This window comes from Sinocyclocheilus grahami, unplaced genomic scaffold, assembly GCF_001515645.1.
Source record: "Sinocyclocheilus grahami isolate Dianchi unplaced genomic scaffold, SAMN03320097.WGS_v1.1 scaffold14.1, whole genome shotgun sequence".
NCBI lineage: Eukaryota > Metazoa > Chordata > Actinopteri > Cypriniformes > Cyprinidae > Sinocyclocheilus > Sinocyclocheilus grahami.
The window spans coordinates 853,521-880,699 of NW_015505193.1; the positions used below are offsets into that span (position 1 = coordinate 853,521).

The 27,179-nt window shown below is 37.1% G+C and overlaps 3 protein-coding genes, 1 long non-coding RNA gene and 1 pseudogene across 4 annotated transcripts in view; 2 read left to right on the plus strand and 3 right to left on the minus strand.

The window, feature by feature from the left end:
* Positions 1–1,000: 1,000 nt before the first annotated feature.
* LOC107601001 (Bardet-Biedl syndrome 10 protein homolog) lies at positions 1,001–5,037 on the plus strand. The gene is made up of 3 exons (XM_016293013.1): positions 1,001–1,067; positions 1,413–1,600; positions 3,238–5,037. The coding sequence occupies exons 2-3, from the start codon at positions 1,413–1,415 to the stop codon at positions 4,811–4,813; spliced, it is 1,764 nt and encodes a 587-aa protein (XP_016148499.1). The 5' UTR covers positions 1,001–1,067; the 3' UTR covers positions 4,814–5,037.
* Positions 5,038–7,911: 2,874 nt separating this feature from the next.
* LOC107601008 (GLIPR1-like protein 1) lies at positions 7,912–11,540 on the minus strand. The gene is made up of 5 exons (XM_016293027.1): positions 11,103–11,540; positions 9,769–10,005; positions 9,560–9,675; positions 8,974–9,059; positions 7,912–8,132 (listed from the first exon to the last, which is right to left on the minus strand). The coding sequence occupies exons 1-5, from the start codon at positions 11,274–11,276 to the stop codon at positions 8,002–8,004; spliced, it is 744 nt and encodes a 247-aa protein (XP_016148513.1). The 5' UTR covers positions 11,277–11,540; the 3' UTR covers positions 7,912–8,001.
* A 2,543-nt stretch (positions 11,541–14,083) lies between these two features.
* LOC107600044 (uncharacterized) lies at positions 14,084–14,906 on the plus strand. The gene is made up of 5 exons (XR_001610725.1): positions 14,084–14,184; positions 14,272–14,366; positions 14,469–14,546; positions 14,622–14,737; positions 14,828–14,906. It is a non-coding gene; the product is annotated as an uncharacterized lncRNA (long non-coding RNA).
* A 1,011-nt stretch (positions 14,907–15,917) lies between these two features.
* Positions 15,918–19,464, minus strand: LOC107600534 (ceramide synthase 2-like; annotated as a pseudogene).
* A 5,127-nt stretch (positions 19,465–24,591) lies between these two features.
* LOC107600544 (anoctamin-1-like) overlaps positions 24,592–27,179 on the minus strand; it is a 29,176-nt gene continuing 26,588 nt past the window's right edge. Inside the window, exon 21 of the mRNA XM_016292479.1 lies at positions 24,592–26,091. Coding sequence (XP_016147965.1) covers positions 24,991–26,091 — 1,101 coding nt within the window. The 3' untranslated portion in view covers positions 24,592–24,990. The remainder of the gene's footprint in view (positions 26,092–27,179) is intronic.

The following is a 27,179-nucleotide window of genomic DNA, read 5'->3' on the forward strand; positions in this document are numbered from 1 at the left end:
ATGAGAATATCTGTTCAAGAGATTTATGTTTAAAGATTCTATTGAACCTGAAATGGTGAAATCCTCTAGGTTTTATGCAATATATCAAACCTTTTCAATAAAAAGATAGATGTTTGTTTTATTTAAATTTTTTTCATTTGTTATTAAAGGGGTCATATGATGTGATTTCAGTTTTTCCTTTCTCTTTGGAGTGTTACAAGCTCTTGGTGCATAAAGAAGATCTGTAAAGTTGCAAAGACTAAAGTCTCAAATCTAAAGAGATATTCTTTATAAAAGTTCAGAGTCAGCCACGCCTACCTAAAACGGCTCGTTCTAACACGCCCCCACATATCTACGTCACGATGTGGGAAGATTTGCATAACGCCGCCCAAATGTTCACGCAAAGAAAGAAGGCATAACTTTTATTCTCGCTGTAGTATTGTTGACGCTGCAGCCATGTCGTGAAGGCGCTGTGTGCTTCGTTGTGAAAGCGAAACTACTTTGTTTGGTCTTCCAAAAGAGGACGATATCTGCTTCGTCATGCTAGAGCTGATCCGTGCTGGTCGCTGAGGAAATACATCAACTTCGCGCTGTGGATCGGCTTTCACCGTGGACGAAGCGGAGTCCAGCCCGGTGTCGTCACATGTGGTTGCCGCATGCATCACAATATGGTAAGGGGCGTAACATTTCCGTCACACGCTTGAGGAATTCGGCAAATCACAACCCACTGGATAGCTGGCCAATCAGAGCACACCTCGCTTTTCAGACCAATGAGCTTTGTAAAAATCGACGCGTTTCAGAAAGGCGGGGCATAGAGGAGAAACAATAATGTACAGTATGTGGAAAATAATGTGTTTTTTGAACCTTAAACCGCATAAACACATTTCATTACACCAAATACACAAAATAATGTTCTTTTTAGCAACATCATATGACCCCTTTAATAATTGCATTACTAGACACTTCCGCCGTCTGTCCGGTAGGTGTCAGTATATGCCCGTATGTTTACAGGAAGAACGATCACATGGGAGAAGAAGTGCGTCGCCTGGATACTGCATGAAGCTTGAGGATGTTCAACAGATTAGAAGGTTATTATCGTTTCGAGATCATTTTACACCGTTTTGTTGGGTTTGTTTTGGTTCAGATCTTTGGCTTCGTGTTTTTCTCTTTCTTTTGGATATCCAGCTGTGTAATGATAGCTGTATGACGAATATCACTGGTGTATTGTGCACAAAAGTGCCACTTTTTAGATAAATGCAAACAAATTTGATTGTTTATTAGAAATATGATTTACTTTTAGTGTGTCTGTCCTCATATATTGATGTTTTTGATGTGTGTTTTTGTTGAATACATTCTCTTTGTTAGTGTTATCATACATGCGTTAACGTTGTTGTTGTGTGTGTGTGTGTGTGTGTGTGTGTGTGTGTGTGTAGATGCAGGAGGAGTGTGTGTCTCTGCAGGTGTGTGTCAGTGTGGTTGGAGCGCTGGAGTGTGTAGTCCGCCGTTGTCTCGGTCCAGACGGTGGAAGTGTGCTGTTCACACGAGACACAGGAGAAGCTCTCATCACCAGACATGGACAACGCGTTCTCCGCACACTCCACCTGCAGCACCCCATGGCCAGGTCTCTTATTTTTCAAATACAAAAAAGGCAGTGTAAACAGTATATTTTAAAATATGTTTTATTCCTGTGATGCAAAGCTGAATTTTCAGCATCACTACTCCAGTCTTCGGTTTCAAATGATTCTTCAGAAATCATTCTAATATGCTGATTTGCTGCTCAAGAAACATTTCTTATTATTATCAATGTTGAACACAGTTGTGCTGATTATTATTTTGTGGAATAATCACAAATTTGATTTCAGGATTCTTTGATGAATAGAAAATTCAAAACAACTGCATTTTTTTGTAATAATGTAAAAGCCTTTACTGCGACTTTTGATCAATTTAATGTATCCTTGATGATACATAGGACGGACGGTGGAAAGAAGTGAACGCCTCACTTCTTTCTGGGACTTTTCCAAACTCCCTGAAAACTGCAGTTGTTAAACCCCTTCTGAAAAAGAGAAATCCTGATAACACCATATTGAGCAACTATAGACCGATATCAAATCTTCCTTTTATAGGAAAGATTATTGAAAAGGTAGTCTTTAATCAGCTGAACAAATACTTAAACTCAAATGGATACCTGGACAATTTTCAATCTGGTTTTCGACCGCATCACAGCACAGAGACAGCACTCATTAAGATAATAAATGATATTCGCTTAAATTCTGAATCTGGCAAAATATCAGTGCTGGTACTACTAGATCTCAGTGCTGCGTTTGATACTGTCGATCATAACATACTACTAGAGAGACTGGAAAACTTGGTTGGGCTTTCTGGCATGGTAATTAAATGGTTCAGGTCATACTTAGAAGGGAGAGGTTATTATGTGAGTATAGGAGAGCATAAGTCTAAGTGGACGTCCATGACATGCAGAGTCCCACAAGGCTCAATTCTTGCACCGCTCTTGTTTAGCCTGTATATGCTCCCACTAAGTCAAATAATGAGAAAGAACCAAATCGCCTATCACAGCTATGCAGATGATACCCAGATTTACCTAGCCTTATCTCCAAATGACTACAGCCTCAAAAATACAGAAAAAAACCTAATCTTGCAAAATGTTATTACAATATAAAATATCTTTTAAAATATAATTTATTCCTGTGATCAAAGCTGAATTTCCATCAGCATCATTACTCCAGTCTTCAGTGTCACACGATCCTTCAGAAATCATTCTAATATGCTGATTTATTATTAGAATTATCAATGTTGGCAACAGTTGTGCTGCCAAATATTTTTTTGGAAACTGCGATACTTTTTTCAGGATTCTTTGATGAATAAAAAGTTTAAAAGAACAGCATTTATTCAAAATATAAATCTTTTCTAACAATATAAATCTTTGCTATGACTTCTTAAAAATTGAACACGTCCTTGCTGAATAAAAGTTTTAATTTCTTTCAAAAAAAGAAAGAATAAAAATGTACTGACCCCAAACTTTTGAACGGTAGTGTAGATTTCTATTTTAAATAAATGCTTTTTAACTTTTTATTCATCAAAGAATCCTGGACAGAAGTATCACAGGTTCCAAAAAAATATTAAGCAGCACAACAGTTTCCAGCACTGATAATAAATCAGCATATTAGAATTATTTAATTATAATATTTTTATATGAAAATGATGGGGATTTATTTAGCATTTGTTATCTTTGTTCTTTAGGATGGTGTTGGACTGTGTGTGTGCACATGCTAAAGTTACTGGAGATGGCACGAAATCATTCCTTCTCCTGCTGGCTGCGCTGTTACGAGGAATTCAGGACTCACACATGCAGCGCAATGGATCTTGGAGCATCCCTAGTCTTCAAAATCTTGCTAATCGCCTGTTGGCTGTGAGCAGGAAGGAGCTGGAAGATGTCGTAACACACAAAATTACCCCATATGCCTCATTGTACTGTAGTCACCATAGTTACAAACTGGAGGGCAGCATTCTTGATTTGTTGATCGGCGGGTATATTTCTGGAAGAGTGGGCATCGGCCAGGTGGATGTACTGAAACGAGTCCTGTGTGAGTTCTACCACAAAGTCAGTCAAGATCAAAATGCAGTAGAAACAATCTCATTCATACATTCACACTTCTCTTTTCTACATACGTCCGTGACAGGACTTCCTATTGGCTGCTCAGAGGTGATTGAAGGCCTGATTGTGACTTGTGATTGGTCAGTGTGGACTGGACCAGCAGGATCAGTAAAAGCACTCATTTTATATGAGAGTTTTGGAGCTTCCTTTGTCGCTGTAGGTGAAAACATATCCGTGTGCATTCAAAAGGACTATCTGCACCGCACAGAGAGCATCATGAAGCAAAAGTTAGCGAGTTTATTGGACTTACAGGTGCATGTGGTGCTGTCTTCCGTGAAGCAGCCAGAAAGTGTGTTACAATGGGCTCGACTGAACCACGTTTCTTTACTTGAGTGTGTCGATTCGGCCCAGCTGGATTTTCTTTCAAACATCAGCGCTGCAGAAACACTCTCTCATCCACCACTTCAACACCTTGTGATGCTCAAGTACTGCAGACGTGTGCAACTCGGCGGGCATCGCTATGCCTGTCTGGGAACGTTTTTGCACATGCACACGCTTGTTCTTTGTGCGCCAGCACCGGGATTTCTTGACCAGATTGTGTGTGTGAGCCAAGGTGTGTTTGCAATGCTGCAACATCTATCTCAAAGCTTCTGTCAGACACTGGCATCCGACCAATCACAGAGTCCTTCTTCGGACCAATCACAAAGCGTGCTTTCATCGCAAGACCTGTGGGGTGGTATTCTGCGTGCAGGTGGAGTGCTTCCTGTTGGTGGCATGTTTGAGTTCTTGCTACATCATTTTTTGTTGAACGAACGTAACTCTTGTGACCCAGAGAGCTGTAGGCTTCTGGCAGAGGCTTTGTTGTGCTTGCCTAGAACGTTGTATTCTCACAATCACAGACGGTTTCTGAATATCCAGACGCGTTTCTTGGATGATCTTAAGCAATGGGACAAGACCAAAGAGCAAAGGTCAGAAATGCCTGAGTTGAAGTTTGGGTTCGGGTTCAGTGAGAGTTCTGTACCGTGTCTTGAGTCGGTCAGTGGAAAGAAGCAGCTGGTTGTTTCTGTCTTGCAGTGTTTGCACAGACTCTTATGTGTAGGGGCTATTTTAAACACACGCTGTCCATTACGCACCGGCCCTCAAATACACTCTGAGGAGGATGAGGATGAGGAGGAAGAGAAGCCGAAGCATTCAAACTCTACTCAATCAACAGATGCATAAGTCTGTAATACACACTGAGCTCTGATCTATGTTTACAGTGGCCCTAAAAAGTATTTGAACTTAAGTCATGCTTAAAATTATATGAATGTCAAAGCTGCTAAACCTTCTCTCAAAATCTTTAATTTTTTTGAGCCATTTTTGCAATGACTTTAAGTCAACTGGTCATTTTAGTGAATGTATAGTCAGTACCTCTCAAGTTCACAAATATGTCCTTGCAAAATAAAAACAGCTGTAGATCATATCAACTATGTTTAAAGTCTACTTACCTTATTCCTTTATTTTTCTTTTAAAATAAATGCCACTTGCTTTGATATTGTATTATATAATGCAGACATTCAGGCATTTTTAAGAGTCTAAATACCTTTATTATGTAATATATATATATATATATATATATATATATATATATATATATATATATATATATATATATATATATATATAAAATTCTGCAATGTTTGTAACACCTTCATAGAATATACTAATTATTTTGAATATTTAAATATAGAATATAAATGCATTCTGTAATTTTCTAGAAACAAGTACTAGGAATATTTGTAATACAGTTCTATATGCAGTTAACATTTTTAATTCATTTTTTTTTAAAGTTCAAAACCATTGTTGTCTAATGTTTTTTTTTTTTTAAGCTTTACATTTAGTCAATAAAAGAAGTACTATTCACTCAAAAGTTTGAAAGTCAATCCCCCATTGTCCTCAAAAATCACTTCAAATCCACCTACATATTTATTTTGAACTGTTTTGGACTGTTTTCACTTGTAAACAGTGCTTCATCTGTGCAAATTTCTCTCCTGATTCAGGCGAGACTACTTTTTCACTGAAGAAAGCAATATTATGGATGAGGACTCATATTTTAGCCAGAAGCTTGAACGGTTTGAAGTTAAAAACGTCTTAACTATTGATTTGTTTCTTACAAACACACAGCTTTTTATTACATAATATGTTGGACTGGAGGACTGGAGTGGTGTGGATTACTTGTAGTTTATTGTGATGTTTTTATCAGCTGTTTGGACTCTCATTTTGACGGCACCCATTCACTGCAGAGGACAGATTGGTGAGCAAGTGATGTACAGGTAATGCTACATTTCTCCTAATCTGTTCTGATGAGGAAACAAAATCATCTATCTTGGATAACCAAAGGGCGAGTACATTTTCAGCAAATTTTCATTTTTGGGTGAACTATTCCTTTAAATAGAAAGTAAGACTTGTTTTAATTCATCCCACAGCAATTATGTTCTGTGGTAATCAACAGCGTGTGACAGCTTAGCAAATGTTTAACCCAGTTTTAATGCTGATGTTGTTGTTGGAGCACAAACCTAGTATAACAGGCTTGTAACTCTGCCGGTGGCTTGTTTGGAAGGCAGTGATTGGCTGTTCCTGGATCAGCTCTCCATCAATGAACAGCCCCCATGTCTCAAAGACCTACAGGAAACAAAATGGGTTGATGATCTTAGAACCTTCAAAAGCACAGAATTAGTTTGTAGTTTATTTCAATGTTTGTACATGATGTTTATGTCTGATATATGTGTTTATTACATGGCTCCCTGGAATCTGGCCAGCCGCATCATTCTGCTGTCAGATATTTTTATTAATTGTTCGCTAAATTATATATTTGACTGTTGTCCCAGATAACCATATTTCACTCTGTATGCTTTTTTGTTCACATAATAAAATCATTCATCATATGTATTCATATTTATTTATTTGTTTTTATTTAATTTTTTTAGTAATCATTTTTAATTTGTAGCAATTTTATGCTTTTGGCATTTTTATTAGTATTTTTTTATTTATTTTTAGCTTTAATTTATTTTTATTTCAATTAATTTAAGTATTATTGAGATACTATTATAGTTTTTAGTAATATTTAGAAATATGTAACACTGAATTTCTTATTGGTGCTCCAGCCGCCATTCATCAGAACATAAAAGATAAGGATGTAATATATACTATAATTGTCTGAATGCACAGTTTTTTTGTGGATGCTTTGAAAATGTGTGTCATGATTGGAATGTTTCATACCTTAGGAGGACACAGCCGAGAGAACTCCCCAGCACACATGCATGCAGGATGGGGAAATGTGGCGTCATACATTTACGTCCAAGGTGACACGGGTGAAGGAAGAGCCCAGCGTTTGTCCCCCACAGACAGGAGAGTCTGCATACGGAATCCCATAAAACACATGAGCTTTATCCAGAGTATGGCCACGAACTCGCCCGAGATGTGCGATGACCACTGGATCTCCACTAGAGGTATCATGTTTTCAAGTTCTGAATTAAAATTAATTTAGTTATTTTTTTGTTTGGCTTATAGAGCAAAAAAAAAAGTAACCCCAGATATTTTTCAGAAATCTATGAAGCATTTTTATGAAATGTTTTTATCTTAAGAACTTGACTTGTGCAGTTTCAACCAAATTCTTAAAGAATTTCTAATTTTCTTCATCTCTGACATCCTTATGTGTCGTTAGCCCAGGTGTACAGACAACCAACCTAAAATAATATAACCATCAATGACACATTACTCCTGCACTAATAGAGCACTGCTGATTGATTACTCAGAAAAATAAACACACAACTACTTCAAAACATAATTCGTAACTCGTGACTCATAGCTGTTCTCACTCATGGCCTACAGTGTGCTATACGTACACCTGTTTCCATGGCGACTGTAAAATCATCAGGAATGTGTCGTGACTACGTTGCTTATATGTGTGTGAAACACAACAGCTGAATTCTCAGGCACTGTACTGATGTGTATCTTCACTATCACACACACACTCATATTCACGTTTCATAATCCTAAGAGGTTGTAACACACTTTCGAAATGAGATTGAGTCTGAAGGCTAGAAAATCACACAGAAGACAAGCAATAAGAGTATAAAATATCAACCCAGGTTTATTCAGCTAGCACTTTTATGATGGCCATTCTTACAAGTAAAATGAAAATGGCAGTTTTCTAAATGCATTTACAGGCCTACTGTGTATATGGAACTAAAATAAATGATTTACACACAGCAGAAAGGAAACTATATATATATATATATTTATAGACAGATTTATTCTTATTATTTCAATGATTGCTAATTTAATATCCAACCATAATGAAATTATGGAGAGATGCAAATTTTAAGGTTCAAGTTTGAGACATTAGGTAACAGGTTCACATGATGACATTAATGTGTTTCATAAAAGTGGAGTAGCCAGCAAACTCCTAGTAGACACAGTCCAAGATTAGTCAGCCAATAGGAAATACTGTAGGCTGAAGAGGGCGGGCCATAGTCCCACCCAGGGAACCAGTCATATTCTGTAAAGAGAGACATCACAGCATGTCTGAGCAAGATGTAGGTTTGAAAAACGTCATACTGGGAAATGTATGAAAAGTGGATATAAATATGGAAATGATCAATAAAATCTAAAAAGATTAGATTGGCAAGAAGATATTAAGATATTTTAAATATTAACATCATGACTGTCTAAAAAGCTACTTTGAAACAATATATACTGTTAAAAGCGCTTTACAAATCAAATTGACTTGGCATTTTAGTGATGTACTGTCAAACCTACTAAATATACTGTGAAATTTGTTACGTCTAAATTAACTGGTTTTATTCAAGCCAAATATATTGCTTAATGTGACTTCATAAAACTGACTACACTGTAAACATTTTTTTTTGAAAATAGATACAGATTACAAGACAATGCCATTTCAGTCTTTCTACTTCAAATTTCACATATAATTCAGTGTGTTACTTGCTGTTTCATTGTAATTAATTGTGAAATTTACTATTTCTAAGTGAAAATTGTTTCTACACCATTTTTTGGTGTATCATTATATTACGCAAATGAGTCATTCTAAGAGTAAGATCAGGTAGACATACAGTAGCTCCTCTGTACAGTGAATATGGACAGTTTTTAATTGAACTAATAATCAAAATAATTCTATGATATAAATAATAATAATATTAAAAAATAATATTAATATTAATTTATTTTAATATAATATTATATATATATATATATCTGCTAAATGACTAAATGACCTCATGCTGTCATTATCACATGCCTTCATGAGGATCTGATTTCAGATGGTGTGGATGGTAATGTTTAATTGTGTTACTGTGATGTTTTATTGTGAAAGCTCTTACTACAGACGTTGTCTCGGCAGATCTCTGACCCACAGCCGCTGCAGGCCACACCTGCTATATATGGAGTAACACCATGAACGTGTCCCCTGTAACGGAGCATGTTACAATAACATTACTAACCATCGCCACAAGAGGCAGACATAGTGATATTTTGACCTGTGCTGAACTTTACTATATCATTGCAACTATAAATCAAGCAAAAATGAATCAAAATTTAAGAATTTCCCATTTTACAGAGAATCAGGGTCATAACCGCCATAGATGTAAGGTGGATGTGTTAATTAATATTCAGAATATAATATAACATAATATGTATAATATTCAGGATAGTGGTAAATAAATACACTCTTAAAATTAAGGGTTCTTTATTGGCATCGATAATTCCATGAAGAACCTTTAACATCCACAAAACCATGAAAACAGTTCTTTTATAGTGGAAAAAGGTTCTTTAGAATATTTAAATGTTCTTCATAGTGAGAAAAAAAATGCACACACACACACAAAAGTGTATCTTTTTTTTCATATCTTGAACCCCCTAGTTTTGAACATTTGGCTGCATCTTTGCAAATATTAAAGTCTAACTTACGTATCGCCATAGTTGCACACAAAAATAGTGGATTCTGGGTGAGTGGAGAAGTTTTCGATTCCTCTAGTGCACACATTTACAGCACAGCCCATCTTGAAGCTTGTAGACCACATTAACTGAAACATACGATAAATGCACAAATGCATACGGTTGATAAACAAACCTTACTTTGATTTTCATTCCTGAACAATATTCACAGCTGAACATACCTGTGCGTAGTGGCCACACATGCGTGAGCAGTTGTTATTTTTGAGTGAGTAAGCTCCTTTGCTCCATCCGTATATGGCGTTCTCCAGTGAGAAGGCTGAAAACTGAGCCCCCAGCCAGATGTTCTCGCCCATCCACCCGAAGAGCGGGTGCCCGAAATGTGCCAGCCCAGGGTGATGAGAGGCCTTGCAGTGTCTTGCTCGGTCTCTGGCACCCTTGGCCAATTCATTGTCCCAGGACTGTGGACAAACACACAAACAATAATCCAAATCATTTTGAATATACATATGATATGACTTAAGATACGACTGACAGGATTAAACAAACAAGTGCCTCTAAAACGTACATTTAAGCCCCATTCTCACCAAAAACCATAACTATATTACTGTCCACACCAACGCAAAAATATTTTGTTTGCTATAAACGCATGCTGCAGTTTTGTTGTCTCGACATGCTCCAGCTCTTTAAAGCAGGATTGATTTTGATTGGCTGTCAATTTATTTTACTCGTTCATCACCTGGAAAAATGTAATCGTTCCGTAAGTGATTCCAAAGATATCATTCCTTTTCTGTCGTTTTCATTATACAGTAGTCATGAATCACTTACCTGTTCCCAAATAATTTGACTGATTAATAAATAAAGTTTGAATAGTTCAAATTCTTTGGGAATGGGTTAGTGATTTGGTCTGAACGGGCCGTTAGAATTCAATTTGTCCCAGAATATTCAATCCCAAAACATTTTACTTGTGCAACTTGGTTTGTTCCGTGCTAAAATACTTATTCGAACTAATTCAACTACAATAACTTATCTTTACAACATTAAAAAACAGGTTATTAGATCAAACAAATAACACATTTCATATGATCATTGTTGGAGAGATATCTGAGAATATCCAGATATTCCAGAACCCTCTTCAGGCACCATCCCAATCAACAAGACCCTTTGTTTGCTTTTCATTCTTCGACTACTTACAAAACACAGTCAAGATCAGTTACTCACACAATAGGGAGCCTTTCCTTTCCACTCATACAAAACATCTCTTTATTGCCATAGCAACCAGAATGATGGTTGTGCATATTTGTTCAGACTGAAACTCTGAGACAAAAACAAAATGACATGCTGTAAAGCGAAATATTACCACGAGCATTTCAAATGTGAAACAGTGAGACAATGGGTTTCACAGACAAACACATAAACACACACATGAAGATGAACGTGAGTCAAATTGAGTAAACAACATGCTATCTGCACGAATGATTATGAACACATAAATACTTTCAGGAATGATTCATCTAAAACGAAACACTAAATACTGCGTCCTGAACACGTGTCTTACCATTGAGCGCGCGCTGGCCGCAGGTGGAGCGTTGCGCGAGCGCTGCGCGTTATGCGCCAGCACACACCTGCGGATGAACTCGGGTTCCGTTATTTCCGGTAAGAGAGACAGAACGCCGCAGGAGCCGTACAGAAGCACCGATATCCGTAAGAGAAGACCGCCGAGAGAGTCCATGGCACTGATGGCAGGAGACTGTCCTGAGCCGCGCTGCTTCGCTCTGGATAAATGAGTCAATGGAGCATCACTGCAGGAGACGCGCTGACCTGTGCGTCATGGTGCCGTGGATTTGCCCACTCTCTCTCTCTCTCTCTCTCTCTCTGTGTCTGTCTGTCTGTCTGTCTTCGTACAGGGGGCTTTTTGAAGGACTAAAACTGAACCGCCCACCATGTCACGAAAAAATCAGATGCGCAGCACTCTTTGTCTTCATCCCTCACGCACAAGTTCACGCGCGCGCACACACTTGTCCAAATGTAAATTAAAGCGTGGGACAAAAATGGCCATTTTGCCCTATTTAGCCCGTTCATATTTAGAATGTCTATTTAAAAAATACATTTTTAGAATTATTATTTTTTTTAGATGTCAACTAAATATCAGTTATCAGTTAATTTATGTTAGATTTATCCGAACGTGTATTTAAGATTTTAAAAACAAATTATTTAAACATTTAGAGCGATAATGGTTGTTCTCATGGGATATTGCCTTTAATCATAGATTTATTTAGTAACACAATTATTTAATTGTTTTATTTGAATATGGTCTTCTTTCATTCAAGATTTTTTTATTAGTACTTTGTCTTTGCAAGTTATGTGAGCAAAAAGTCTTACTTTTTTCTCTTTTTATGGTCGGTTAAAGGAGGTTTCTTTAAAGTGCATTTACACATGTGAATGGATTACTTTGCAGCAGCATTTTAAATGATTTTTAAATAACTTTTTTTTCACCTACAATCATTTTGCAACAATTTTTGTTTACAAAAAAGTATTTATTTTTCGTTAAATTGTTTATAAATAAACATTTACAAAATGGTTTTGTTGCAGCATTTTACATTTTTTCTGTAATAACTAATTTTAGTTTACAAATACGTATTTTTATGTATTTGTCTCTTAATTGTTAACATTTACACATGAGAATGGATTATTTTGCTACAATTTTGGTTGTTTTTTACATTCAGTACTTTTGCAACTTTTACAATATTATCGATTATGTTTAGATTTAAAATATTTTTTTTACCTTTTCATGTACTTAAAATTTATACATTTTTCTACCTTTGCGTAATTACATTTCAAAATGTGGTCCTTAGTAGCATATTTTATTTTACTATATATTTTTACTGTGTTTTACCTTTATATACTAATCTTTTTTACATTCAGTACTTTTGCAACTTTTACAATATTATCGATTATGTTTAGATTTAAAATATATTTTTTTACCTTTTCATGTACTTAAAATTTATACATTTTTCTACCTTCGCGTAATTACATTTCAAAATTTGGTCCTTAGTAGCATATTTTATTTTACTATATATTTTTACTGTGTTTTACCTTTATATACTAATTATTTTTACGCAAGTCTCATTCATGATCATAGAAAATTAATACATTTTAAAATGCATTTATGAAGACTATTTAACTTGGTTGGTATTGTGGTAGACATTTCAGACTACATTTCCCACAATCCTTTCATGAGCACAGTCACGTGTGTTGGGTTTAAAATCACCACAGCAACGGGAGCGCGGAAGTGAAATCTTCACCTTTGCAGAAAAGTGTGCAACAGGTAAGTGCGTAAGGCCTGTAATGGCTTTTTAAAATTAACAGGTGTTACGTGTATTAATTATTCTGTCCATTTATATGTATATTTATATCAGAAACCCACGATAACTGGAGCAGACCGCGGGCCAAGGCCAGCAGAGTAAGTTTAGAGAAATAAGAAAAGCTTACAAACACATACAGCTCTGGAAAAAATTAAGAGCCCACTGCAAAATGATCAGTTTCTCTGGTTTTACTATTTATAGGTACGTGTTTGAGTATAATGAACATTTTTGTTTTATTCTATAAACTACTGATAACATTTCTCCCAAATTCCAAACAAACATATTGCCATTTATTTGCAAAAAATGCCCACTGGTAAAATTAACAAAAAAGATGCAGAAACAAGTTCACATTCATTTCTAATGTTTTAACTTCGGAACAGTTCAGAAATCAATATTTGGTGGAATAACCCTGATTTTCAGTCACAGCTTCCATGCGTCTTGTCATGCCCTCCACCAGTCTTTCACATTGCTGTTGGGTGACTTTGTGCCACTCCTGGTGCAAAAATTCCAAACATATTGCCATTTATTTGCAAAAAATGCCCACTGGTCAAATTAACAAAAAAGATGCAGAAACAAGTTCACATTCATTTCTAATGTTTTAACTTCGGAACAGTTCAGAAATCAATATTTGGTGGAATAACCCTGATTTTCAGTCATGGCTTCCATGAGTCTTGTCATGCCCTCCACCAGTCTTTCACATTGCTGTTGGGTGACTTTGTGCCACTCCTGGTGCAAAAATTCAAGCAGCTCTGGTTTTGTTTGATGGCTTGTGACCATCCATCTTCCTCTTGATCACATTCCAGAGGTTTTCAGTGGGGTTCAGGTCTGGAGATTGGGCTGGCCATGGCAGGGTCCTGATCTGGTGCTCCTCCATCCACACCTTCACTGACCTGGCTGTGTTGCGTGGAGCATTGACCTGCTGGAAAAACCAATTCTCAGAGTTGGGGAACATTGTCAGAGCAGAAGGAAACTCTAATTAAATATCAATAACTCATCTAAAAAAACATGTTACATTTACAGGAAGAAATTGAAAAAAGGAGGGGTTTTGTTGAACCCAAAGTGCGGCAAAGAACCATTCTAATTAAATTTAGTTCAAATTTGTTACCACTGCACAAAAAATACCCATTCACATGCTTCTATTTTGTCTTTGGTAAAACCAAAGTGTTTTGTGCTATTTAGGTTTTCGTTTTATGTCTGCAGAGTAAAAACTCAGAAGTCTTTAACGGAGAACAACGTATCTAACAAGCTCTGCTTTCAAGCCAGGATTTTATCAAGGTAGTCACAGCTACTTACTTACTTTCAGCCATTTTTTGTTTTATTTTGTAATTTGCATTTGTGCAATAATTTGTGTTCGATATATAGGTGTGGACGTGAAGCGTGTCGAAAACTGATCGGCTTCTTTTTCACATGTGACCAAACACTGACCGTGTACGAGTACCGAAATGTTGGTAAAACAGGTAAGGCTATAATGCTTTGTATTTATACAAATACAGCTCTCATACAGTTTTCCTCCACATTTAGGTGTCTGAAAATATAGTTGTTAATCATAACTCTTTCAGATGGAACGCACTGCCCTTTATCGCGCGTGGTGTGCATTTGAACAGAGGGAGGCCGTACTGCCTGCAGACATCTCACAGGTTCACCACACTCATCATCTGTCACTCACACACGGACTAATATTAATTCATTAACACTCTGCCTACATCACCCAGGGTGCCGAGCTTCATTTCTGTACAGACGGCCCACACCTCCCCCAAAGTCTGAGACAGCAGCCGTGCCTGACCCTCAGAGTTACTGATGTGGATGATACAGCCAAGGGAGCCCTGCTGTATGTACCACTCACACACACACACACACCCACACCCACACCCACACATGTGCGCTAGTGAGAGGACTCGAGAGTGTTTCTTTAGCACAGAACTCAGTCTGGGGAAACTTTACATCATCTCTCTGAAGAGGAAATCAACGATCGAAATGCTCTAAAGGAAATTCAAGGTTAATACACACAAACATTTCTTATTAAAATGCATAAATATTCATCCAGAATGTTTCTCACTCACACAAACCTGTTTATAAGGTGACGTCATTTTTAATGTTAAAATTGGAGCTGTCAAAATTTTTAATCAGATTAATTGCATGAAATGCCAATCGGTAAGGTTGGTAAGATTTTTTGATGTTTTTGAAAGAAGTCGCTTATGTTCAAACATAAAAACATTTTTTTAATATATATATAATATATATATATATATATATATATATAATACATTTAAAAAGTAATTTATTCCTGTAATTTTCAGCATCATTACTCCAGTGTTCAGTGTCATATGATCCTTCAGAAATCATTCTAATATGCTGATTTGCTGCTCAAGAAACATTACTTATTGCTATCAATGTTGAAAACAGTCGTGCTTCACATTTTTCATATTTTCATATTTTTGTGGAATCTTTTCTAAATAGAAAACACATATTTATTGACACTTTTGATCAGTTTTTCTGATCTTAAGATTTTTTTGATATGTGTTTTCTAAATAGAAAACACATATTTATTGACACTTTTGATCAGTTTAATGCACCCTTGCTGAATAAATAAATGTACATATAATTGAAACTGGCTACTTTGAAATCAAATTCATCAATCTGGTCTTGCGCCATGAGCATTACATTTTTAAGATGTCCTGTCAGGTTAAATCCTTTAAAAAGGCACATGGCCACCTGAAATCACACACTTCACCATAAAGTGACTGTGTACTGTATTATTCATAGTATGCAGTGTTGTATATTGCATAGCATAGTGTAGAGTACAATTATAAAGTTCAGGGTTGGTAAGATTAATACTTTTATTCAGCAAGGATGCATTCAATTAATCAAAAGTGACAGTAAAGACATGATGTTACAAAGGATTTCTGTTTTAAATAAATGCTGTTCTTTTGAACTTTCTATTCATCCTGATAAAATGTATCACAGTTTGCACAAAAATATTAAGTAGCACAACTATTTTCAACATTGATTTGACTGTTTTCAACTATTTCCACAATATTACTGTTTTTACTGTATTTTTGATCAAATAAATGAGGTCCTGATGAGAATAAGAAACATTTAACTACTGTTTGGATTGGCACATGCTAACAAGTTTTAATTTATAACTGTTGTTTAAAAACATTAAATCACTGTTAACATGAGTAATAATTTGTATTTTATTTATCTACCATAATATCTGTACATATACAAGCCTTAATATGAAAGGCTATGTAAAAATGAAAATTCACAGATGAATCATGTGTCCAATATGGACATATATGCATGCATGGCATCAAAAGGCTATTTGTGTCTATTTGAGGAAGGTCTCCCTGTGTCAATGGCCATTAGACAGTCCGTTAACAGATCCATTAGAGTAGGTGTGTGAACCCTCCTCATTCTCTTCTTCAACGCTGCGCTCATCGCCCTTCAGCTAAAGAGAATTAATTTTGTGCATTGTTATTTATTTTTAATAAAATCACTAAAATGCACATACTGCTTTATTAGTTATTTTATATGAAGAACAATGGATCCTCACTTTGCTGAAAATAAACTTTTTGACCATGCGGAGGATCAGGGAGGCCCAAAACATAGAATAACAGCAGCCCCACAAGCATGACGTTAAAGAAATAATAGCCGAAAAAGGGTTCAAACTGGTCCAGAGGATAAACCCACGTACAGTGGATCAACCTGTACTCACGACACACACACAATTTAACAAACGTAACCCTAAAATCTCCCACTCATTTACCTCTGTCACACACTTACCAGAAAGGGAAGATAATGAGTCTGGTTACCATGAAGGCCAGCGCGAACACCACAAGGATACTGTTGCAGGTCGTCTCCCATCCAGCATAGTTGAACATCTTAGCAGACTTGGAGAAACAGAAAAACGACAACACCTTTAAGACATGTTTAACTCTTCTTTCACTGTTTATCGCTCTCTCTCACCTCGAGTAGGACATCAGATGTGTCGTGCACCAGCATGACTAGTGTGCCAATGCGAATGTAGTTGGCACACCAGGAGAAGGACAGCAGTGTAAGAGTGGCCCAATGATGGACCAACTGCTCCTTAAAGTCCTACAAATCGACACAGAGAGAAATAGAGCTCCATAAACCTAGAAAGGCATATCTCTCAAGATATGGCAACTTCATATTCCTATCAAGTTTTCAGTTATTTACAAATTCCATAAAATTTCTCCAAAAGCGTATTATTTTAATGAATGCATACATCCATTTATTAAAACTTACTGCATTGAATTGCATGCATTATTGCTAACTGACTGTTTTATGATCTTATTAGCTGTGCTACCTGCAGGAGTGCTTATGACCTTGATGTGACCTTAATCATTTGAAATTATGAAATATGAAATGAAATATGAAATATTTATAACTGATAATGTAACGAAAATAGTGCATTACCTTACGTTTTACATCTGCAGCAACTCTGAACAGTAAAGAACCATAAAAACTCATCTCAATGATGTAATACCAGTACTGAGAGTCCAGCAGTGACTGCACACACACACGCGCACACACACACACACAAAACAAACATATTTAAAAACCAACCACCATACACACATGCTTGCACAAACACAACCCTCCCAGAACAACATGCAAATATTCAGACTGGTTTTCACTGTGCTACGTACAGTATATTTGTTTTTGCTTTTAAAACACTCGAATGTAGTTACTATAAGTAATATACTTACTTGTTTGGGAAATCCTGCCCACACTTCCCGTAGATCATAAAACCATGGTTTCTGTCGCACAAAACAATATAACTCAGAGTTTATTTATTTTTTGAACCAAATAATCTCATTAAATGAAATAAACACTAATATTTCAGTCTGTGTATTAGAGATAAGAATTTTTCAGTGATTCTTTCTCGTAGTTGCATCGTTACGCCAGTAGGTGGCGCCAAGTGAATGAATCTTTGAATCATTCGAATCAACAGATTTGTTCAAAACATTGATTCATTGATTCATTTATTAGGAATGAAACACCGCTACGGTGTGTTACTACTAGGAGATACTCGACGGTTGATTAACAGTTCGCTGCCTTCTTGTTTATTGAACTGTTGTATAAAAGCAATTTCACAGGCTACTCTCAGACATGCCGTTGGTCTGAATATCACTGTAATAACCTGCACGTTTGCTCTTGTGAAATTGTTCATTTCTAGGTAGGCCTACTTCAAAACAACAAATTTATTTCTGTGTTATTAAAAACCCAATTCAGCAGAGCCCACACATAATTCACTACCCTAAACCCTAGATATGGTTGGATATGGGATTATATGTCTAAATTTAATACGTTAGTATGCTTGTTTTAACAACAAATTAATGTATGTGTGTGTTTGGGTGTGTGCAGGGCCTGTCCATGCCTGTTATTGTACCCGTTTGTGGATCTTTCTATCAGACTGGCGAAGTTCACAGGTGGGAAAATGTTACTAATTACCCCACAGGCATTTCTTACAAACACATATGCTGATTCAAGGTCTCTCCTGAGAATCTCTGCATGTGCTGCAACACACACACACACACAGACAGCTGTTTGGAGGTCATTCAGATGTTCAGATGCAGTCTGAGGTAACCCCCACACGCACACACACACACACACACACAGGTTTGTTTTTATGGTTTATGGGGACTCTCCATAGGCGTAATGGTTTTTATACTGTACAAACCGTATTTTCTATCGCCCTACACCAACCCTACCCCTAAACCTACCCCTCACAGGAAACTTTCTGCATTTTCAGATTTTCAAAAAAACTCATTCTGAATTATATATAAGCCTTTTGAATTACGGGGACACTGAAAATGTCCTCATAAATCACCTTCTCGTTGTAATACCTATGTCATACCCATGTTATTATACAAATTTGTGTCCTCATAAACCACATAAACATGCGCACACACACACACACACACACACACAGCTGTTTGGAGGTCATTCAGATGTTCAGATGCAGTCTGAGGTAACCACACACACACACACACACACACACACAAAACACTTACATCATATAAAGCCAGCACTCCCCCGAAACATGAACACAGATAAAAGGCAAGCCGCCAACTACAGAAAGGAAATACTTTTGTTAATTACTGACATGCAAAGGGTTAAAAGGTCAAATATGGCCAAATACGAATGAGTCAATCATGAAAGTTTGTTTAGTGTGTGTAAATAGACCTGGCTTCTTTGAATTTCTTCAGTAGTCCGGGTCTGTCTTGGTTCCTCTGGCTGCGGAACCAGCGCTTGACCTGCCTTTCTGACCAGTCCAACTTTTTACATACACCTTTTATATCTGCCTAAGTACATAACATACACAAACATTACTAGACACACAAACTTAATATGTCAATATGTCCTGGCCCTACATATCCTTCTGAGACCCAGCTATGGAGTTTTTTGCCTCTGTAGTGGACATTATATTTTAGTGAATTTCTCTGAGACCTCACATGCCACAGTTTTAATTCTGGATGTCCAGTACAGAGCACATTCAGGGCTTTCCAGAGATACCAAATGTTTCACCATGGCCACTCCCTCTCCTTGGTTTTTAAAAATGGCTGACATTAATTTAGTGATAAAATTGTACATCCTTATGAAAATATGATAATATTTTGTAATTATAATTTAAATCTGGTTAATTTTCAAATTGTTTGTCATAAATCAACATCTCGGGAAAATGTTATGCGGTTTCAAATCAAAATACGACTTCCTGTTATGAAACAGGACATCATTTCATACATGTCCACTGTAGAGGACACCAGGACTAAAAGCATGTTTATTTTGGGAGACAAAAGAATTGAATAGGAAAACAACTTGTATATCAATATTCTTATGAAATATTAGATATTATTATGAAAATCTGGCCAATTACTACTCCCATTATCACACTTCTTTTTTTCAACATACTGTCCCAACAGCACTTTAATATGCAAATGAGATACAGTGTATAGATAACATTGTGCTTAATGGGAAAACCAGTTTATGGAATTTTTACACACATATTGCATAAAGCAAAATGGTATATCAAATAATTTTGTTATATAAAGCCTAGCAGCAGGACTGCTACAGGTAGAGTGATGTACAAATGGGACACACGGGCATAGTCACGCCCCTCACTGTCCTGTAGGTCCGCCCACATCACCGGCCTCGGCAACCACAGCCGATCCCACCAAAACCACTCACTGAGCATTGCCCTGTGAAAAATACACAAACATGCTGTTACATGCTGTTAAGTGAATGAATTGACATGTAAATAAATTAATGTAACTGTAATTCTTTAACTAGAAAAGCAAAGTTTGTCAAGACAGACTTTGAAAAGGCTCGACAGTTATGAAATGTATAGGCCTTACAGACAGACAAACATAGATAGATAAACATAGATAAATCAAGGCATTTAGGTGGATACAGTGATGTTAAATAATATTTCTTAATATTAAAACCAGTTAATTTAGATGGTTGCCATTTTTTCAATGTACACAGGCAGACTGAGACAGACTGAGACAGACGGACAGACAGACAGACACAGAATAGAATATTTGGGTCCATCTTCCCAGGCTATTATAGTGTTATGCATTAGCTCCTGTAATAGGATACATACCTGAGCACAATACACAAAAGAGACAAATGAACACAGACACCTGCAAAATTTACTGGGAAATTTTGTTTACTAGTTTCTGTTCCACTTCAGGACCATAAGTTTAGTCCTTCAGAACATGGAGGCTTTTTGCAACAAAGAAAATGTGACTTGTTTAACAGTGGTAGAAACATAAGTGGCAGACTTTAGATAATTGACATGCAAAGACTGAAATCTACAATAGTATGCGGGAACAGATTGTGAAAAAGAGTTCAAAACATGTTTGAACAGCTCTAAAGAGAGCCATTTATGAGTCTCTCACTGGGAGTATCCAACTGCAGTACGGATCTGGACTTACATAAATTCATTCAGACCCACAAATCCAGCTCACAATAGAACAATAGTATCTAATTAACCTTGTATTACACATAAGGCAAAAGCAAAACACTCTGATTCAAGTAGTATTTTGTTAGAGCGAAAGCAGTGTAGCTCAGGTTATTGCATGTGTTCTTATAGTAAGCACTGACGGTTTGTTACCATGACAAACAGACATGCATAACGTCCCAAAGACTGATTGAGGAACACATGCCAAACAGAAACAAACACATCCATACCTTCTTTCCCCTCTCAGATTTGTGTCCTCTTCTAGTTTTACACACTCTTCTCTTTCCTCCTCCTGATTTCCTGTTTTTACTGTTGTAATTCTGTTCACACACACACACACACACACACACACACACCTTTAAGTTGATCCTCCAGAGTTGTGCCCAGTCCTGATGAATCCACTAGGTACTAACAGAACAGGGGAACTCTCGCTCTCTTACACACACACACAAACACTTTCACTGCATACCTCAACCCCCCACAAAGAGCTCATTGAACCATCTGTGTGTGTCTTGAAAGGGGGCCAGAGAACTGGATATGTGGGAGGGGCCACAATCACCTCAGGTATAGTCAAAGAAAGGCTGAGTTAGAAGGAGAGAGAGGACATTAACCTTGAAATATTGCATGCCCTAAACAGGTTCATAACTCACAGGTTGAATAAGAGAAATGTTCTCTTTGTTGTGACATTCTTACTTTACATTTAGTGTTTTAGTCCTTATTTACATTTATGTGCTTTTATTCAAAATGACTTACAGTGTGGTTAAGTTTTACATTGTTTTTTTTTAATCGGTGTGTGCATGTTCCATGAGAACCAAACCTGTGACCTTAGTGTTGCTCGGGTCATGCTATACCAGCTGAATTACAGGAACACTCTGCAAGTGGTACTCGGTAACTGGAATGAAAGCATCTACTTACTCTAGCCAAAATCCTACAGGAATGTGTATAGGATTCCTGCTGGATCATAACTGGAACCAACTGAAAATTATACTAATGATTTTTGTACAGGACTTCAACAAAACACAAACCAGAATCTGTATCTTTTAGAACACATACTGTAGTTTGGGTTTTTATTCTTAGCAGTCAGATAAAATGCCCATGTAAAACCTTAAAAGTCATTTAAAGAAAATTGTTTAGATTTTTTTAATTCCTATAGCGCGCCCTGTGGGATTTTTAACTGTACATTAGCAAGCCATAGTTCTTTCAATGCCCCAATCAAAATCTTCAATTGTTTAAAGAATTTCTTTGGATCATAATTTGGAACCAATTTAGATTCCAATGGAAATTAAATAAATGAAACTGAAAATCCTACTGGATATTGTGTAATCTTTATCAGAACATGCCTTACTACTGGATAGATAAAGGAAAAAGGAAGATAAAGGAAATCTTCTATTGTCCTCATTTGTAAGTCGCTTTGGATAAAAGCGTCTGCTAAATGATTAAATGGAAATCCTACTGTTCTTTAAATTCCTTTTAAAATCCTACACAAGCATATTATTCCAATGATTATCATAATGGTGCTATTAGTAACTATATCTAGTTTTTAATGTTTATCAATATACGTTACCGTTGGTTCTAAATTATGATCAAGTATGAATCATACACATTCTTATAGGATTTTGACAACTGTTATTAATGCTTTATATGCATTTAAAAATGAGAACATTTCATTTCTCTTTGGGATTGGTTCCTTTAGACATTTCCTTAACATTTGTACTAGGGGGAAAGTCCCATATGTGGTAATGCAGGACAGAAGAAATATTTACTTTATGTAATATTGTTAAAGTGTATGAATCGCTGGCTCCACCTATACTCACTAGTCTGTGCATGACTGGATTTTGATCCTAGTCCTTTGTCTCACTAGTGTCCCACCACTCACTGTCTCTTTGTGTAGGTTGCTGTTGTTTCCATCTAGTGGTGGTGGACAATACAGCACTTGGAGTCAGTATACAACACAGGGTCAAGGTTTTGCTGGTAAACATAATCCAGTAAACCCCTGCTGGTAGATGCTGTAACTACATTATGAGGGGTAAAAACACATTTTCCATTGACAGCCACTCAAAAGTAGCAGTGCATTCTGACAAAACGGCTTTCCCCCCCTTTATATAAAATAAAAAACAGAATCTTCTTACTTTCCACTTTTTATTATGAACAGTTTCTTTCTGTTTTTTCCCCTTCATAATATCAAAATATTGTCAGAGTTTCTCAAGACCTCTAGAAATAACATGGACATGAATGTTCTACTTGAACACTGGTTTGTAACTGTTCTTAGCTAATTGATCCCTGTTAGCACAATGCATATCATACACACCTGCCATTCAACATAGACTTGAATACACAGAGGCCATGTCCACACTGCAGCTAAATACAGCTGTCAACTCCAGTTGGTTTAATAGTTAACCCTAAAATTTGAGTTTGTTTGTCACACAACCTGTTGTATGGTTGTGGCTAGAAGGGATACAGCTCCGACCGGAAACTAACAATGAAAATGAATTTTCTACCCATTAGATTGTGTTTTATTAACGCCTACCCCAACCCTAAACCTACCCCTTACAATAATGAAAAAATAGTAATTATTGTTGTACAGTGTATTACGCTAAAAATTTGGCTATATTGATGTGTGCATGCCCAGTAGCCGCAGCTGTATCCCTTCTAGCCTTAACCCTGTTGTATGGCTTCAGAATATAGCATACGAGTCATCTGGTCTACTTTTATGGTGCTTTTTGTCTTTTATAGAGTTTGTAAAGTATAAATAGCCATTCACTTTATTACATCAAAGAGCCTGGACTCTCAACATAATTTTTTATTTTGTGTTCCAGGGATGAAAGAAACCAACATTAGTTGGAGTGACATCAGAGTAAATGATTACATAATTTTCATTTTGGGTCAACTAATCTCTTAATCCTGTTCTGTACACACAGAGTTTAGATATTAGTGACAACTAATGAAGCATTAAAAATAGCCAGATGCTAATACATCTCAGTACACTAATATTAGTTACTAAACTGCTGGCATAGATCTTTCATGCTTACAGCTGCGAGACATCAATTATTGCTTGTTTGGATTGACACTTGTATTCCATACACAAATGGAACAATAACTTAGCTATTCATTCCTGCAAATAAAAGTGGTTGTCACTTCAGAAACTTGGCAGTGTGAACGTGGCCTGTGCACATTCATACCATTTGTCCCCCGTTAGTGAGGAACAACTTTAAAAGTGACGATTGGGTCTAAATCCCTGAAAACCTCTTCACAGTGAATATAGCATGCTTTACATTAGCTTTAGCAGTGCTAGCACAGTGCTAAATGGGATTATGTAAAATACTACAGTGTTTTTGCAATGTACAATGTAATTGGCTTTGAATCCATTTCAACATCACATTTCTTTATCATGTCATGAGCGTGCTGCTATGTGCTAACTTGCCATGTGAATGAGACACTACAGATGTTGCCACCAAAGACAAAAAGACAATTCCACAAACTAGTTGGCTCATTTGAAGCTGACGTATTCTGTTAATATGTTCACATTTAGTTATTATTCTGGTTAAGTACATGTAGCAAAACTCATGAAAGAACACACCACAAAATGAAAGTTCCACTTGCTGAGTAACACATCATATGGACTGCAAAGCCCTTTGGCCTATATTCCTAAGCCTCTCTCTCTTCTCCCCTGTTCTGGTTCAAGAGGTCAGGTTAATGAGATTTGATGTGTGTATATCTGCGTATGTCTGTACAGGAGTTTATATGTGAAAGAGAGAATGGCAAGTCACAGTATAAAACAATGTTTAGGAGTCATCGATCCACGTCAGATGGCTCCATAAAAGTACCCTAGAATGCACAAGTCGAACTTGTCTGCACTCGTTCCTCCAATAAAAAGGGTGATTCTGTGCAAAGAAGTCCCCCTAGTTAACCAACCAAGTTAACCTCCACCAAGCCACCAACAATTGATCTACATCCAGAGTTACTGAAGATGCTTGTTCAGTCATTAATGAGAAATTGATGAGTTGTTGATGGCATGGGTTGCCTGGCACTGAGAATGGTGATCGGATGCAAGGTGCTGAAAAGGTGGAGTGTTGCTCCACTTCATCTTATCACACTCATACGGGAGTGTTACGTTTGAGATCACTGGGTGAGGGGGGGATCTGTTGACTGAGGTGTGTGAAGGTGGTGGAGTGACTAGGTCTGGTCTTCATCTCCCCAGAAGTCTCTGAGCCTCTATACTTTGGAGGAAGAGTCTGGCATCGGCCCTTAACTTTCGAGCCTGGATCACGAGGTGGAAGCCCTTTTGTTTCGCTTCCCATCAGCTCTGGTTTGGAGGGAGGGCGTGGTAGTCCTGCTGACTGGCTGGCCATAAGTTCTGGTTTCGAAGGAGGATGTGGCAAGACTGTTGAAAGGCTGCTAGCAAGCTCCGGTCTGGATGGTGGGCGAGGAAGTGATATGGAATGACTGCTCGTGAGCTCTGAATCCAGTGAATCTGAGACAGACGTTTGGCTTTCAGAGGGCTTGGTTTTAGATGGTCCTCTAGGAACCATATGGGTGAGCTCGCAAGAGGATGGAGGAACTTTCTGGTCGAGATGTGTGAATGTCGTCGAGTGGCTGGGTCTGTTTGCATGTGCTTCAGCTTCAGGTCCTCTGTGCCTTGGCGGAAGTGTTTGGCAACGGCTCTTAGCCCTGGAACTTGGGTCTCGAGGTGGAGGTCCATTCGAGTCAAACTCTCGGTGTCGTGATAGAGAGCTGGATTTGATTGAATGAATGGACTGGTTTGAACATGCTAGAGGTGTGGTGAATGATCCATCATGACAGGCTATCTTAGACAGGGACTCTGAAGTTGTATTGAGACTTTCACAGGTCAAAGGTCGAGGTCTATCAGGCAGATCACTGGTGGATGCAATCGGTTCCTCTGCTAATTGTTCCTCAAGCTCTTCCTCCTCTCTGTTGGTCAGCTCTTCATCTGACTGGCTTAGCATTACTCCACTGCAGACAGGCAGCTCTTCTGGTGATCCTTCCTCTAGACCCTTGATGACTACATCATTATTGGTAGTTGTCATTGGGTGTGACTGGGTGCACTGCTTGTCCGCCTCCTCTGTGAGCAGAAGATCCATCAGGAGTGCTTTCTCTCTCTTTAGCTGCTCTTTCAGAGAACGAGGCATGTCTGGGATCAACCATGCCACCAGCATACTGAGGAACATGGCCAAGTTCTACAACACAACAACATACAGAATCAAACATCCAGTCCAGTTTTACAGGAATATTCTGTGTTATATACAACTTAAACTCTAAGCAATTTGGATTTGCCTCTCAGTTTACAAGAAAATTAGAAAACCCTTATACAACAATGCACTTATAGTGGAAGTCTATGGGTGGTGTTAATCTTGTCAGTGAAATGTTTGCTGACCAAGGTTTTTTTATTTTATTTCGTCAACAATAACAAAGACCAAACAAGAAATATTTAATTAAAACATATGGTTTCTGCAGGTTTTATGCTGATAAATCTAATGTTAAACGTGGTAATTAACAAATCTTTATACATATTAATGAAATAAAAATAAGAAGATGGACTAAAATGAATGTACTGTATATGAAATTATGAAATATTGATTAAAGGACATTTTTATCATAAGACAATACCAAATGACTGAAACAAAAACTGTGTAAAAAGTATCGCTGCTTATATGGCATGTTGGGTTTAAAACAGAAGTGTGCAGCTCATTTATTTATCTATCTAGCTTAATTTACTTGGCTATAAAGGACTCACATCAATTCTTCATTAAAGCTGCAGTCTGTAACTTTTTTTGGTTAAAAATGATCCAAAATCAATATTAGAGCAAGTACATAACCAGCTAGTGTTCGAAACTATCACCTTACTTTAGCCCGATTCACAACGGTCAGCTTATAATAAGGTTTTCTAATTTGAGTGGTACGGGTAGGTTTTTGCGGGAAATTCGAGCATGCCGCTGCGCTATTACGTCACGTCTGTAAACATAAAGAAGTTGTCCTGGCTACTAGGCTATCGCATGTGAGGATCCTGCAGGTGGCGGATCATTTATAGCCTTTTCTCACAGCAGCTGGAATAATTAAATGTATCATTTTGATGGCGGATTGTAATCCAGAAAGGACCATGTGTTTATGAAACACATGTGAATGAAATTAAATTATAGTCCAGTTTTAAATGTGCTTCTGATTACAGATAGCCTGGGATTACACAAGATTTGTATTTTAAAGACAACCAGTTCGAAGGGAGCATAATTAGCTTTTTGGGTTAAAAGAATTTCTTAATATGAAATTC